General features: G+C 38.0%; 1 protein-coding gene across 3 annotated transcripts in view; it reads right to left on the reverse strand.

Moving 5' to 3' along the window:
• The window catches only part of LOC116770693 (visual system homeobox 2-like), a 56,810-nt gene that overhangs the window by 23,845 nt on the left and 15,387 nt on the right, over nt 1-17,578 (reverse strand). For 2 of the 3 annotated variants that reach the window (XM_032662281.2, XM_032662280.2), the window contains exons 2-5: nt 16,076-16,129; nt 8,406-8,426; nt 4,392-4,482; nt 3,810-3,936 (exon numbers count right to left, since the gene is read on the reverse strand). In XM_032662281.2, the coding sequence (XP_032518172.1) occupies nt 3,810-3,936; nt 4,392-4,482; nt 8,406-8,426; nt 16,076-16,129 (293 nt within the window). The remainder of the gene's footprint in view (nt 1-3,809; nt 3,937-4,391; nt 4,483-8,405; nt 8,427-16,075; nt 16,130-17,578) is intronic. The other variant, XM_061520881.1, reaches the window with a different exon arrangement.

The following is a 17,578-nucleotide window of genomic DNA, read 5'->3' on the forward strand; positions in this document are numbered from 1 at the left end:
TATATCCGTGAGTTGTGCTCGGTCGAGATGCAGTCCACTACTAATTGATGAGAAATTTGATCGTTTTGTATGTGAACGCGGAATGTGCGGTTCATTACCAAAATATTGATGGAAAATTTCCTGAAATGTTAGGCTTTTTATTATTTTGAGTATAGTTTGTTATTGGAATCATCTCTCCGATAGGTAGACTGAGACTTATGTAGGTATAATCGCGTCCACCAGACGTCTCAATCTCACCATCCTTACCTAATATTCAAAGTATACGAACGAGATATCGAGAAGCTTCTATTCAGCAAGTCTGTAAGATGTCTTCAGTGTTATACAAACTCCTCTTATACTACTAAGTTAGTCGCTCGCAGTTAAAGAGACGTAAAAAGACGACTCGAGCTGAGACAAAACCGTCCGCCATGGCGCTAGGTAGGGCGGAGCTAATAATATTAACCGCTTAAACAATAACTTAACAACTGATCGCGGCGCTCGAATCAAAAGGGGCTCTGTATACAGGTAACAAGATTTAAAGTCGAGTAGCCGTTCGAGTCTGATAGAGCGCTCCGTGTGAACGAGCCCGTCGAGAAGAGGCCAATCAGCAGCCGGTTGCCATGACGACGAGGGTTCTCACCAGAGGCGCTAGATGGCACTACTAGGAAGCTGAACTGTTTACAGAACACATCATCGAACCCGAGCCAACTCACTCTTCACGATGATTGGATACGACTCGACTCTAGTGAGTGTTGTGTGTACGGGAATACGGGAAATACGAGAAGTAAAGCGAACGAGACTAATCTTATGAACCGAGTAGGACATCGTAATATTTAAAACATACAATAATGATGAGAGTATAGCGGGAAGCAGCGGATCCTTGGATACCTATAGTTCGATCGCACAATAATCCCACGAAGGCGATGTCTCCCGGAGCCTGTTATAGGGAAAACGTAATCTCCAGAAAGCTATTATACCGAAAATTCAAGGAGCGTCACTCATAACCGCGTCACCACAACCTCCGATCTACCAGCTTTAATTCGTCCGCAATAGATTTCATTTTGCGATGTTGTCAAACTGTTTTCCTTGTTTTGGAAATTGAGTGGCGATACACTTAGTGTGCTTATATTAGAGTTTATATTGCATTGTGGACGGCCGGGGGTTTGGAAATTAAATTTTCATAAATGTGGCAGCGGGGAGAGCCAGCTCGGGGGTCGCGGAGGGTCCGGGGGTCGTGTGGGGTTCGTTCGTTGGTGTTGGAGGCTGAGAGATGGCGGGGGGAGGAGGGGGGGGGGCAGGGTTAGTATTTGTGTTTTCCCCGCAGTTTCCGAGGCGGCCGATACTTGAGCCCCGTTGTGTGTAAACGGCAAACGGAAAAATTATTAATAATAATTATGGCTACAACGAGTGCCGAGTAATTATAATGTATGTACTCTCCTGAATAGTTTGAATTTAAATGTAGGCGAGTACACAATGAGTTCGTTCGTTGATGTGTATAACTGTGGCTGGCAACACGCGCAGCGCTCCGTAATCGTCTGCGGTCTCATCTAATCGTTTGAGAGCTTAATCGCTCACTCCGTACCCAGCCCCTGGAACCCTGCCCCCGAGTCCCTGCCCCTGACGTATGTTACGCAACAAACATACAGTAAAGTATGTACATTGTGGTTAAATTTTTAAAACATGGTAATTGAATAAAACCTAGGCTATACATAAGAATTACTCTCTTAAAGTAATTTTATTTACTTTCTCTTAAAATTCATTATTTCGTGTCATAGTAGATACAATAATCAAATATAACCCAAAACATTAGATGGATCCCTTCGTATTAATTTTGTTATATTTTAAATATTGTCATAGAGAAAACGTTCTTATAGAATCGTATTCAAAATTTATATGAATTGACTGAAAAAAAAAAACAATTTGTTTTAATCAAAGACAATCGATCGGGCGAATGACTCGAGAATGAATTCTTGCGTCAATCATTTAAAAAGAAATAGCAATTTAATGAAAGAACCGAGAATTGAGCACAATTGGTCCATAGAAAAGCTTCCTTCCGCGAAATCTGGCAATTCTTTGCGTAAAATATCACGTTGCTTCAAACGGGTGTCGAATTCACTACAACAAAAGTCTACGGCTGTGTTGACCGAACTTTACAAACGCTATCGGGATTTTAAATAGACGTCGATAACAATAAAATAATATTCATTAATTAAATTAAGTTGTACATAATGAAAGCTGTTCTATTACCTACATCCGACGTAATGAACCGAACAATAGTCTTGAAATCAATTAATCTGCGGGCGGCGCGGCGCTCTCTGGATTAATTATACTTGATTGATAAGACAGCTCGGGGGAGTCCTTAACTCAGTACTGACGGTGTTTACGAACACTACTAACTAGTTCACTCACTCATGACTCTAATTACACTTCCAATGTCATTATTGACGTATCATTTAAAACATAACCGCGCTGTCATCGAAATGTCAAAATTCCCGATAATTAAAAAGGTACCTATTGTCACTTAATAAAATTATATAAAAATGCAGTAAGGTATCATGATATATTTTTCATGAGTACTATATTATTATTGAGAGTCCTGTTCGAGGCAGCGAGGGATGGTCACCGCGCTCGGTAGACAGTATCCAGTTTCTCAATCGAAGTCAATCGACGTCGTAATGGGATAATGGGCGTTTTTGTTGTCGACATTTAAGAAGAGACGCAGATTCCTTAATCGAATCATACAATTCGCTGTCGAAGTTAATTGTGTTCTCGGAGGGATATAAAAAACTTAAACGACTATTTTGACAGAAATGGCGATCTCTAAAGGTTTGTACATTCTATAGAATGGGTCTGAGGCGCACTTCACCGCTCTAAAGGTTGACGGTTTACTAGCATTATATATTTAATATGTACCTCCAGGGTTTGGGTACGTCTACATATATTATATTTGTCACTTCCCTTAGTAAGTAGACACTTTAACTTTTACAGTATTCCGTTTAATATTTGGGTTTGTGTTCTAATTTTCACTTCGATTTATATGAAGAAACGATGTCTTGTCTTACTTCAAAGTTACAAGATGTAATCAACATTTTCAGTCACCGGAATATAAGCTGCTGGTCGGCTGATCGGATGAGCTCAAGCTTATCGGACTCTTCTTAGACTGTAACATTGTCAACATGCGACACTCTAATTTTATTCCAGCAGAAGGAGAGCAGAGTCCTGATGGACAAACAAGAATCGTTATGGGAAAAATAATTGACAAAAAAAAGAAGTAACTGTCAACTGTTATATCAACAATATAATATGTATACTGATTTTTGCTTATCGTATATTGGCATCCGGTGAGAACGCTGTAAGATGTAAGTGGAGGACAATTGTTTTGAAATATTATGAATAGATTATACGTTTTGCAACTTTAAGAAATGGTTGTGAGGTCTCTAACCTGACCACATTGTGTAGATCGCAAACAGATCGTTCGTATAAAATGACTTTGACGTGATTGCTTTTATTTAAGGGTATCAGTGTTCAAGTAAACACACTAACTGTGGGCTGGTAAAATGACTAATAACTTTAGTGTAATATAATGTGACGGTTGCTGGAACCTTTGCCTAGTTTATATAGGGGGGATAGGACTCAACTTATTGATGTTTGTTTGAAGGCTCGACACGTTTTGAAAAGAGAAAAGCAGAGAAGAAAACTGAAGGCGTTCGATTCTCTTAAACCTTGTACAAAACATTCGGGTAATAGATACTTGTCTTGAGCGATTGAATAATAATTAGGCCATACAATCCACTAGAATTCCATATGGACATATACCCAGGACCACTAACCTGTATCCTGTCTTCAGGGAGATCTGTCTTGAGTGACAACATCTCTCGGGCATATACATCTGGGTAATGAGCATCCTTAAAGGCCTTCTCAAGTTCATCCAGCTGATAAGAAGTGAAGATCGTCCTGCTGCAAAGACAAAACGTACCCGGTTAGATCTTACTTCCTATTCACGTGAAAGATATCTCCAGTCTTCTACTTAGATATGTACATGTGTGTATACATTTATTATCAAATTGGCCCTAAAAGATCTGTGAAGTTGTTAACAAAATAATTTATAAATATCTCTTTAAAAAGTAATAGAATAATCCATGTTTAGATTTTGAAAGTCCTGTGTCCATAGTCCATATTTTCAGTCTTTATATCTTCTGAATTTTATACAGAATGCTTAGCAACTGTTTTTGATGTAACACAAGAGATCGAAACCGTATCTCCCGGTTAACTTTCTTCTACGTATATTTGATGTTTGCTGAAGATCAGCGAGGAGTCAAGACTTAAAGGAACGAGAAGCACATCAGGAAACTGTTTTATCTTCTATATATAATGTTAAATAATGCTTTGTGTGTGAACAGTCAGTTAGTTACCTGTGTCTACGTTTTTTCTTCTTCTTCTTCCCGTTATAGCCCGTCAGACCGTCGACCGTGAAGTCTTTCGCTGCTTCTATGGATGATACTCCTGTCAAGTTGAAATATTATGTTATTACAAAATTTCTAATAAAATAAATAATATAGTAAAAATCACTTGAATTTCATCCTACATTAATTTTACAATCATAACTTCAACAATTTTCAACAATTTTCAACATTTTTTCTTAGTTTATCCTCCTATTAAAATAATTGAGCGCTCTTTTTTTTTTTTTTAGCGTTAGTGTTTTTAATCTATTCTAACAAGAATGTCATGTCTTTTATATTATATAATCGTTATGTTTTACCCTATATGTTTTGAATTTTTTAAGTTTGATCTGACATATATCACTCAATAATTATCGTATCAATTGAAAACGAAACGGGTGGTAGCTCACATTACCTACTCATATTAACGCTTTTATCAATATTAATAAGATATAAAACCCTTTCGACGTATGTTGTGATGTCTATTACCATCAATAGAGTAGTAAGTGGTTGTAACACGACATCAGTGATGGTAAGGCACAGTATCAGAAGGCAGCAGCGAGTAGCCACCCTCGACTTGAGGCGATCACTCAACGGACAGTTATCGCACTTTGGGGATTGTCACGTAATTACTGAGTGTGATTGCCGGATGAATTAGTAAACAGCCGGCTCTACGGAACGGATCAGGACGAGGGTAACGAGGTAACAGAGTAAGAGGGGATCCCCCAGGGATAAGGGGTAATTGAATTTGGCGCCAATGAATACGTCAATGAATTATTAAATTTGGAGCGGTTACCTTATGGACTTAGTGGAATGGGTTGGGGATAAGCATCGATACATTGGCTGTGTGAAGATTTCAATGTTGCAGTTTGTTTATATAGTTTATAGATTGATACATTAACATAGTGAGGGAGGGGTGGAGGGAAAGAGAGAAGAGAGAGAGAGAGAGAGAGAAACGTATCAAAAGTATGGGAGGTGCGATATTATTAATTTAACATAACTAGAAATTACGAGACTTTGTAAAGATGGATGTGAGCTGAGTGTTCGTTAGTTATCAATCAATGTTAACAGAAGCTATTACATAAAGAAATTCTTCATGGAGCAGTGTTTTATTTAAAATTAACATAAGTGAGTCATGATTTATACCCAGATCAATAAATCGTGGCAAAGAAGACGATCTCAATACGCTGTTAGACAGAACTGTCTCAAAATATAAAAGTATTACCATTTTATTGTTATGAATGATTGAAGTTCTCCCCATAACGACTTCAATATATCAGAGAGGAATGTTATGCAAAGACCACGAACGACAATATTATGAGAGGAGATCGCTGCTCTAAGGCGACATGACGAGCTGCGAACGCGGCGGTATGTTGTGTCAGTTGCGTGACGAATAGCGAACGGGGTGAGGGCCGCGGAGACTGAGAGGTCAGGGCTGGAATGTTATTTGTTTTATGGGGTACTGTTTACTGGGTACTGGGTACATTATTGGATTTTACACCAGCTAGCGATAGGAACAATACTGCAGGGGCAATTGACCGCTTCATGCCACCGGTATTGTTATTTAGAAAAGGTTAATTTGTGTTCTTCAACTAGAAACGCCACATTCCGAGTCACAATATAAATAAGATAATGGAAATTTATTAATATATTTTACTTTTATTCTCAGGACGAGTTCTCTTGATGGTGTGTTTTTTGTTTTAAAATGACATAAAGACTAAAGGTTTAGTGAGTACTACAATAAGTAAACTATTAACAAGAATTCGAAATACATATTAAATCCTTTTAATCCTTAATCCTTTTTATTTCCAAATCCAACAATTATACAAACAGAATTATTCACTAATAATGTGATACCTGACAGAGTGATGTAAGTAAGGTGAGCTATGATCAGACAATAAGATAATATAGACGTGTTGTGAGGTGATGGAGGTCGTCTCGGAGTCACGTGAGGAGTAGGTTCGAAGAGTTGTCAGTAAGTAAGAAAACTGTAATTACACGGTGATTGGCCGACGAGAGATCGCTGGGCCCAATGGGGACTGAGCGGACGATCGATTGGACCCGCGGAGACTGACCGACTAGTTCACACAACACAACTCATAGACCATCAATATTCCAACGACTTACATGCAACGTGTTACATCAAGAAGCTGCTGATCCAATAAACAATAAAAGATTCCTCTGCATCTGATTACTAGGAATTCTTAAGACGTCCACTAAAGTTATGGTCTGTTTGCATTGTGTCTTGTTGATCGTGATACACTCCAGGACCCTGTGGGAGAGACGAGCTCTCGACAATGAAGACCGTCAGGGTGACATCGACGAAAAGACGGCATAGAATATAACTTATCGATGAATGTCACAGATTTAAATATTATTAAACGAAGTAGTCGCAACAAACCAGTTTGTAATGGAAGACATAGTGATTTTTTCTAATACATAACCCTCCTTGTAATAACTTACATTTATATAAAACATCGCTTTATTATAAGCAGACAGTTTCTAAAACAGGAAGTTCGGATACTGAGCGAGGTGTAAGCGGTCTACACCCACATACACACGCACACATACACACATGAAACTGTTTAAATGTTCATCGCATTACGTAAAATACGAAAACCTATGGGTAATGTATGCGTCACCACGGACCGGGATAACGACGTGAAATGCGTCCTATGAAACAATGTTAGGGTTGAAAATTGAATGAGGGTAAATAATTTAAATATGAGGACCCTCCCTCGAGAAAATATGACTCTCAGCGAAGGAAGGCTACTTGTCGTAGAGAGTATACCGGCCGCGGCACTTTACAGACATTGTTAGGACACATAATAACAAACAGAGGAAGGTAACGACTGACGAGAGACCTCCAGCCATTGTGCCTCACATCCGCACTCAGGTCAACTCTATGGTTCCAATGAAAGGTTAAATCCGAGTGGCATTTTGTAAGTTTCAGAGTTATCACCCCTCTGTAGTGACTTCCACTGGAGAGACTCGAGACAATCCGAGCGCCGTGTTCCCGAGGCTTATTAAGTTATCACGTGCGATGTGATCGTCTACAGTAAATGGTCTTAAATCAGTACGCGATCCCACAAACTTCACAGATAGACATCCATTGAAGTATAAGTTGTGCCGTTCAAAGTCTATAAAGGCTGAATTTTGTCTGCACAAAGGCACTGAACACCGCCAAATATAATAAATATATCGGATGGCGGCACGACACCGCAATTGCCAATTTCGCGAGATCGTCTGAGATTGGATTTGCTCACATCATCTCGCCTCGCAGCCTCCTCAAGCTGTGACATACGGAGTTTTAGCCGAGATATTTTAAAAAATATACTTTTCCCATCAAAAAGTACACTTGTTGTGCTGTGACGGCACTACTGAACAGTGAGTTTGCTTAGATGGAGCTAGACATCTGTTTAATATAATAAAGGAGTCCAAGAAACATATTGTTAAAGATAAAAGCGTATCTAGCTAAATAATACGTTAAGTTACTGCAAGTGAATGTATTGAAAACTTAAAACATTACGATAATAAAAAGTAAGTATGAGATCTGTATGTGTGACTGGCACGATATGTAATTTAAAATGTATTCGAGCGAGCCCCGGGCGGCCCCGGGCGGCTCCGGGCGCCAATTAGTCGTGAAGACATTCCTATTTACACAGAATCCGCTACGGGCCAATTTCGCCACATTTTGGCGGATATTTCATTACCCGCCATGTTTGTCGCTCGTCTTCCCTACTGTCTACTGGTTCAATATTCGGTCGGTTTCTTTAAGATCTTATATATATATGTATATGTAATCTGTTAACAACGACACATTCATAGTCGTCTTGAACCTTAATAACTAAATCATATTATTTGTTCGTACGGCATTATGTCAGTATAAATTTGTTTTCCAGAACCGTTGGTGTGATCGGTCATTATAGCAACGTTCTATTAGTTGCAGCTGGTGTTATGTTAGTTGAATATGAAGTAACAAGTTACCTGAATAAAATTGTCGAGCGGCTACCATACATGAAACAAACAAAATATAAACATTAAATAAAACATAACTAAGACACAGACGTCGCTCTCTTATTGAAAAAAGAAAGTAAATATGTATATATGTTACAAGTTTGACAGACTTCTGCGTATAATTCTATAAAACATATAATGGGAACGTAATTATGGAATTGAATAATATATGTACATATATAGTGATCGGATAACATAAACAGAGATCATTCAATGACCGATACAGACAATGACGAGAAAAAACTTAGGCCCGAAGATAAAAGAAAAGAAAAGAAAAGAGCGAGGATCACGTTACGTGAACACCAAAAAAAGTTTAACAGAATAAAACAATCCTAAGCTATCATATAAAGAAGGAAGTTTAGGTCTCTGAAATATACACAGAGAGATCACGGGCACAGAGTAGGGTTATATCAGGAAATAAAAGAAAATTTAGAACATTGTTTATAAGACGACCGTCTCACAGAATGGTATCAGTCGCTGGAAGTACCTGTTGCGATTGAGATAAATTGAATATTGTAAAGTGCTGCGAGTCCCAAGTTCAATATCTTTACCCTCTACCATGATGCCAGAATTAGTTCGCTTCTAAGAGAAGCAGCATTCTTCTAATTATTTAGATAGCAGTAGGCAATAGCTAGCATCAGGTGTATTGAGCTCCGATAACGAAGTTCCTAAACATTTCTATATAAGCAATATAATATAATAGTTTACGTAAAACTATTGTCATATAAAATAAAGACATTTTAAAAACTAAGCTGAACCTATTTAGAGAGCAAATAAAGACAACGATCCGCATATGTTTGTAATTAGACAATATAACTCAATGTGTGTGTGTGTGTGTGTGTGTGTGTGTGTGTGTATATGTTATGGTGTATAGATACATACACACACAAACACACGGTGACGGCGTGCGCTTGCGCAAGCAAACGCTGTCTTAATTACAGTTATTGTTATAATTTGTTACCGCTCATTGGAAGTTATTGAATAATTAATAAAAATTTATTACAAAATTATACAGTTTATTATAACAGTAACCAATTAATTTATATAATATATTAACTATAGTACATGTGTTAAGAAGAGGAGAGTTATATCAATACGGTTGTACAATTAATATTTGGTAGCACTATCATGGAGTGAAAATGTGTTTTACAAAATGTTAACGCTGTTTCAGATCGTGAGACTTTCTTTCTGTCGGCGTCTCTTTATTACTCTAAATATCAAGGAATGGATCTAAATGAACTCTTAAGACGACTACAGCACACTCACTTTTAAATCTTGAATAGAGGATTTTTTTCTAAAGAACTACAATATTTAATCAACTATATTTATCAATAATGAAAACTTAGTATTAACATACCGCGACCGTGAAGGACCATCTCATGTTTATAAATGAAAGCGGATCAATGCAGCGGAGTTATCATGCGTCAATGAAGTTTAGATAGAGGTAGTTTAATTTAAATTTATTTAATTAGTTAAGACGGCTGCGACGATAACGAACATGTTTAACTCCGGGAGTATCTTGCTCCTAAATTAATATAAAACACAATAAAGTAATAAATTATTAGGATGATCTAATTTATCAATAATTATAAAATAAAACCTTTAAGTAAGAATGGCTTTGTCAAATGTGATCTTTATGTTGTTTACAATATGATATAATTGCTACATTTAACAGTCCGAGTGTTTACGTTTTTTCGATCACACGTGTTAATATAGACTGATGGTAGTATGTGTGGACATGTGGGTCTCCAAGCTCCGACCCCCGGAGAATCAATCAGAGTCGTCTTGGAAACTGCAGGGGGACGAGAGGACATTCAATTAGTGCTAGGTGCCAAAATTGTAGTGTATGTAAGTGAGGCTACATTGTATGTATTAATTGGTCACTTGATTATATATTTTTTGGACATTTGTATCCGATTGTTTGCAAATAATATTTTTTTATTAATAAATTCCCCGCGTCCCGTATTACTTTATATTATAGCTGGGTATTTTAACGAGTTTTTTCTGTATTTAATAGCCAAACAACTCAATCAAATTTAATATTTTAAGGAGGTGTTGTTTCATGAATTCGTTTTAAACAGTTTAAGAACAAGCTAACAATCTAGTTAATGTGCAAAAAACAAACCCCAGGGAACATTGCGCAGCGAACCGTGGAAATATAATGGCTTGATAGTATTACACGTTCCAAGATAGGGCAGGACCGGCCACCTCCACGGATACAGGGGATTTTCTACTTCATTTGTACGAATTTTATGTGTCCCTGGCTCTATTCGTACCTAGGGAGATATTTATTTACCTCTGTGATCGGTTTAGGCGCAATTAAATCAAAAGAAAAAGTGGAAATAAAGATAAAATTTTAGACAAGGTATATTATTGATGATAATATAAATGAATCAGCTGAAGATGTGTAATGTATCCATGGTCTTTTTTATATTTTAAGAATAACTTTAGTCCGTGTTATATATTTTTCGATGACGCATGTCAGGACATGTGGGATATTGATTAAAATATGAATTGTAAATGATATCCAAGTGTTTAGTGTGAACTTATCTAAGGAGAGTGTGTTCGACTCCTCGATAGCATCGATAGCCTTCTCCATGACACTAGACTAGACGAACAACGGAGGGAGCTGTCGTCATAATATTCTCGCCTCGCAGCTTCCTAAGCAGAGTGATTGAATCTTATAAAATATGATAATCAGTGTGGAAGGCGTGACTCGCGGGTAATGAGCCGGCACTTAAACACGATTATCATCGCTAATGGCGCCCGCTACTACGACAGATGTTAGACAATATATGCTCTACTGGCCCGTAATAAGGTTTATAATGGCGCCTCATTGTTAGTCTGTAGGATGCTTTATTACTACTTAATTCATTATTCGATCAGTCGCCCGGGCTGGGCGCCGGAGGCGGGGGGGGGGAGTGTTGGAGGGTGGGGGTCAGGTCGTCCTAAAATATTATTTTTGGTATCCGTAGGTGACGAATTAATACGTGTGTTTATTCGATTTAGAATCAGATTGTTACATAATTATATTATGATCACAAAAGATTATGTTCAATAATGAGTAATCAAGGTTAGCAACGTCCTTCCAGGACCCTAGGTCTTCAAAATACTGGGAGTTTATAAAAAATCTTAACTTATCCATCCATAATCTTATAAGAATATAGAAATCTGTTAGTTTAGCTTAAGACAGTTTCAGATTTAAAAATATATTCAAATAAAATATAGATATCTAACTTGGCAAGGTTTTGTTCAAATCCAGCTAAACGGTGAAGTACAGGGTTTATCTAAATTTCAAAGTTATAATTTGATAATTTGGTTAATGATAAAAAGATATATAATATAAAAGGTCAAGGAACTTAAGAAGTGCACTGAGTATAACATCGCATTGTAAAACATAAGAAAGGAGTCGAGGAAGGACTGTATTTAAAGTAAAATCCATGAAACTCTAAACAGCTAAGCGTAGTATTTTTAATGAACTCTCAATAATATCCAAACGAGTTAGCTTTATAGTAATATCATAACATTTAATTATCTGAAGAACAGACGCGACAAAATTGTATATAATTGTCACTTAAATATTAAGTTTTAGAAGTCCTCCTCGCCGGGTCGAACCGTCACTTTAACGGCATACAAAACTAGAGACCTAAAAGTACTTCAGATGACGCGAGCCATCACACGAGGTATAAAGTTGGAGCAACTTGGAAGCTGGTTGTGTGTAACGCCCTGCATGACCCTGCGAGGAAGGTGAAAGGGAACGTTAATTGATTTGTAACAGAGCCGACGAGCGGCTGGCGTGTGTTTGAACTACTTTTAGTAATTGGTCAGCCGCTCCACCACAGACAACATCCACTATATAAAAGTTATCATTTAGTCGATGTGGTCCTCTTCATTTAATATTAAACGTGCTAGAAATGAACAAACGAGATTTACTCACTGACGATAACGCCGCTTTACGACTGAAATTTTACGACTGAAATTTTAGGTATAATATCTTTAATACTTATTTGTGTTTCTCTGTCAAAGGAATTTAAATGTTCATTATTCGAAAATATAATATCAGTTCAACTATCCACTCGTAATATACATGCTCTCCATAACCTGGTATGTACAAACATACGAGTTACATTTAGTTAAAACTCATCTCACTCCGTACCGGCGTGACGATACTTGTAACCTTGTTAAATATTTTTAACGAAATATTCCTTAACATTATGTTATTTTTATGTTTTTGACTTTTCAATTTAAAACATTTCCTCTTAAAACTACAATTAGCTGCCGCTTTGTATTACAAGCACAGAGTTTTTAGTTTAATCTTATTTTATATTGTAGTAAGACAAGCGATCTGTAGTAAGTACTTGTTACATGAACACTGAGGAAGGTTCTGTTTCCTGTCTACATGTTATATACCTTCATATGTACTCATACAGTGGCAAGGTGATTGTGTCAGGCGATGGTCTCGTTTGTCAGCTACGATCAGCGATGCTCAGCGGCACAAAGCGCTGGATGAGCAAGTTTTCGGGGAAACTATAATCAGCACTTTGATATTCGTGCTGGGTGCTCACCGACGAGTGCACGAGACGAGCACTGCACCTCAAAGGTTCGCTGAGAGCGTTAAGTGGCTCTCGGATTGCTCTGCGAAATAAACTATTTGAACACATCTGCTATTGTAATGGAATACGAGTTATTGTCTCTGGATGTTTGCTCGTTTTCCGCCTAGCTGGCTCCGGCAGGGGGAATCTGTTTACACAGTGTTTTGCTTATTACTAGCTTTTTGAGTATTGGCTTTGGCCTCTTACGAATCACTCGCAGACAAATAGTCATCGCTCTCAAGACAAGGGCTTTTCAATTCTGCTCTCCGAATCAAAAGATACGACCTTCCGATTAACATTTGAAGGTCCGACATTTTAATGTTTGTTTAACTCGTTACCCTGACTCATCGGGCGCCTGATTCGAGTCGTTCCATGTTCCCGATATTACTAAACCCCCCTAGCTCATAACAAATGATACTGATCTGGTTCTACTACGTATATATACTGGAAAAGCAACAGTTCTAAATGAATTGCAATAAATTAATACTCGTATCTGACGTACGCATTCAAGAGACGAAACAAATTGACGTTGCTACTTATTTGTTGTCAACAGAAGTTCACAACAAATAAGTGACAAGTCAATCAATGGAGTAAGTCAATTAGTGAAAATCATTTCAGTAACCACACAAAAACAAAATAGACAACTATCCAATAACTGAAGCAAAACAAAACAAATTGAATAAAATCCGATACTTCTGTAAGAGTGTCGGCCGCTAGCTTTAACACGTTGCTTGTTATTGTAAGTTGTCGCCACTTAGAGCCGGCGGTGACATCCGACACCAGCTGACATCCATCTAACGATGGCGCGAGGAGCTAATGACGACTCTCTCACCATCCAATTAAGACACAACTCGGAACGACCAGGCTACAGTGTACTGTCCTAGCGTGAGACAGCCGCATCTCGTCCCCGGGACTGAAGAAACTTCATTTCCTTGGGAATTATGTGAAAAAGATAGCGTTGTGTGTTGCGAGTTTATAAAATTGTTTGTATGGAGAGCGTTTTGACACGTGCTCTGACTTATGGATGATTGTTTTAAAATAAATGATTTGTAACTTTCAAATTTAATTAGAAAATTGTACATTTCAAATGTGATTTTGGAGGAACCTCAGTTAGTTTGATTCCATGAGAGTGTGAACTTTAGCGAGCTGACGTTTGAGGATATGATTGGGTTACGAGTGAGACGGGATATACTAGTAATGTACCTTCATTAAGAATGTTCCCAGTGATAAAATACTGAAATAGGTGTGCACCTTCAAGAACTAGGGACTGGTTACTTTTAGTTGTTATTTGCTCTGAAATGCTGAAAGGGCTAAATATTTTGCTTAATTTTTTAATACCTCAAAGCTTTTCGGTGAGAGTATTGTGACGTTGGACCAATAAAATAATATTTTAACTAACTCAGTTCTTAGAGTGCTATGTACCCTCGTCTGCAGTACATAGACCTGTGCCCTGGTCCCTAATGTTCATGTTTATAATGCCGGCTTCCTAAACAATAGCGAGCGAAACGACCATCGCGTTGCATTGTTTTAGGAACAATAAAAAACGCGGCCATGATGGCAAAAATGTCAAATCTACTCGTAAATTCCACCCTGCGGCGTTCCAAATATGAAATTCCCGCACAGAAATGGCGGCGAAGGCAATTTTTACAAATGGCTGCCGAGCCCCCGGCGGGCAGGTGGTTTGTTTTCTGCGAGCTCTTTTCAGAACTAACTGGGGTTGAAACCAAAACACGAGACCGTGTGTGAACCGCGGGCCCGCAGCCACGCTCGCCGTACGCTATGTACCTACTGTATATACATTTATGTATATACATACATACAACATCATCATTATGTATGTATGTATGTATATAACAGCGACGTTTAAGATATGAGAATAGAGTCGAGGAAACAGAAGCGAGTCGTAATTGAGTAATTTGAGTATCAAAAGTCGTATCTCGAGCTCTCTAATTTGCATTTAACAAGATATTTTCTAAAACGTCACGTTCCACCTCTAAGCAAAACCCTCACCGGTTGATCTTAGGAAAATAACGAGACGGAAGCCAGTCGCGGAAAACACTGCTCTAATGTGAAATGCTCAAAGATTATATTACATCGGTTAAACAAATTGGCATGTGATTTATGATATTGGGTAGTGCGGAGCCTGCGCGGTGATGTTTGACGTTTGGCGGATTCATTACTGAGACAAAGGCGATGGGGGGAGTCGGGTTCGGGGCTCGGGGCTCGGGGGGAAGGAGGGGGTGGCGGGGTGGCGGGGTGTAGCGCACCGGGGACCCTCGGGTACCCCCGCAACATTATCGTAAACTCTTCCAGTAACACTTCCTAATTCACCGATGTTTATTACTTAGCATTAGTTTAAGGTTGATTTAAACAGATATTATAACATGAAACGTTGATTCGCTGATAAGTAATTATAAGTTGACTATGAGCAGGTAAGTCTCTTCCAAGTTCATAAAGACAAGCCTGGCTTGGACCTGCGTCGCTTCCGACTAACGATGTGGTAATTGAAAAGTCCAAGTTTATTTCTATGTTTGTTATTTGATCACACAAAAACTACAAAAGCGATTTGAATGTTAGTTTTTATACTGCTCAAAATAACCAATAACACCCAAAAGTCCAGTGGGGTCAATGAACACCACAAACTAGCTAGTGTTCAAAATGTGTGTAATGAGGAAATTACAAATCATTTGTTAGAGTTAAAGGAAAGTACAATATGTCATTTACATCGAACTCCAAAGTGAATATTACGTATATAACTTTAACACAAGACAAAAATATTTCTGAAACGTATTTTAACGTGTGTTCGTTTTAGTGTGGAGTTATTCATTCTCCTCCGTGTGTTCCTGGAGGTATCCAAAACTTATTTAAAGTATTTTATAACAGAAAATCATAAATAATTATAGTAAATATTTTTTGTGAAAAGGCGTGTTTATAGTAGTTTTAGATTGCATGTTAACATTCATAGAGCTATGTATAGACGTGTAATTCGTCATATGTTCATAATACGTCGTATTTGTGTGATGTGTATAATATACAGTCATACGTTACCGGTGAGATGAGGCTGGGCGTTGGGACTGTACGGCGACTTGATCTGCGGGAATCCTGCAACAATCACAACATTCATTAGACGACAGACAATTAACTGCATTTGCTGGAATTTCAATTTAAAAGTTGCGAGCTGTGATTTACCTGCGGCCCCGCCCGGGGCCCAACGGAGGCCCACAGAGGCCCGCAAATGCTCAAAGAGGGATCTTCATTAGGTCGTTTCAGAAATTTTACTGCCGACATCGAGTTCAGCGAAATATTTTATAACGAAATAAACAAGTCGACGGATATAGTATATATTAGTTAGCACAGGAACAAAGTCCAGCTACAGACTTGCTGTGAAGTAGAAAGAAGTAATATGATGCAAGTACATATGTCAATTGATATTAATTAGTTGCGGCAAAGTAACACTAGTTGTAGCAGTGCCAGTTGCTATTCTATTTTTGTAGTAGTAGCTTCTCCAAATCGTTCACTGAGATGTTTAGAATTTATAAAAATACCATCTTCTCGGTGAATTATTTGACGTCTCTCTCTCCCTTCTAAGTTAGTTATTTAAGACTAATTCACTCAAACACAGATAATATTTAAAATGTTTTGTTGTAAAGGGGAAGGGTTTATTTTGTTCTGATTGTCGCGGCATTAATCTCCGCCAGAGAGGCATTACCGCATTCCTAGTGTCTCTATTACAGCCTCCATTAGCGAGGCTGTTCTAACAACGACTTCAGTTATTAAAAAATCAGCTGTCTCAATACGAAGCTCATGATAATAAGATCAAGAATAGAATCGAAAATGTTATTATATTTCCTGTTTATTGTGAAATAAAAAACAATTTAAACAAGTACCTGCTGTCTTCACGCAACACCGTCGAGCAGTATCTGCTGTGATGTACAAAGACTTTTGTGGGCCATGATTCAACTCAAATATTTAATAAATGAAAGTGCTCGTCGCAAGAAATTTGTAGATTGAGATGGAATACAAAAGGCATCACATTCAGTGACAAAAAGTATCAGACGTTGAATCAGTCCTTAGATAACGTGGATACGTTAACGGTCGTATTATTGTTTCCCGGTTTACGTGGTAAAAATGTAACAACGTAAGTAAGTGACGTCGTCGGAACGTAAGTACCTAAACACTTCCTGAATTACAATAGAGAGAGGGTAATGGCAGTATTGTGAACTTCGAACCAGTGCGGTTTTGATGTTATTACGATGGCTCTATTTATTATATTACCCAACGGAGCTCGTCCCACTGGCTGCTCAACATTTTCACTCCGTCTTATAAAGAACTGTTTTATATAAAATTAATATTGAATGGTATCGAAGGTACAATATAATTACAGATTAAATATGTTTGAGAATCAAATAATATCTGTAAGCACAACGTCCCGCCTCAAGGTAAACGAAAAAAAACGTTAATGGTGATATACAATATTGTGGCTTCCTTTAGGAAAAAAAAGGGCAAGTATAAAGCGGATTACACACGGCTCATTGGACTCATTGTCATGAC

This window comes from Danaus plexippus, chromosome 7 (genome assembly GCF_018135715.1).
Source record: "Danaus plexippus chromosome 7, MEX_DaPlex, whole genome shotgun sequence".
In the NCBI taxonomy this organism is placed as follows: Eukaryota; Metazoa; Arthropoda; class Insecta; order Lepidoptera; family Nymphalidae; genus Danaus; species Danaus plexippus.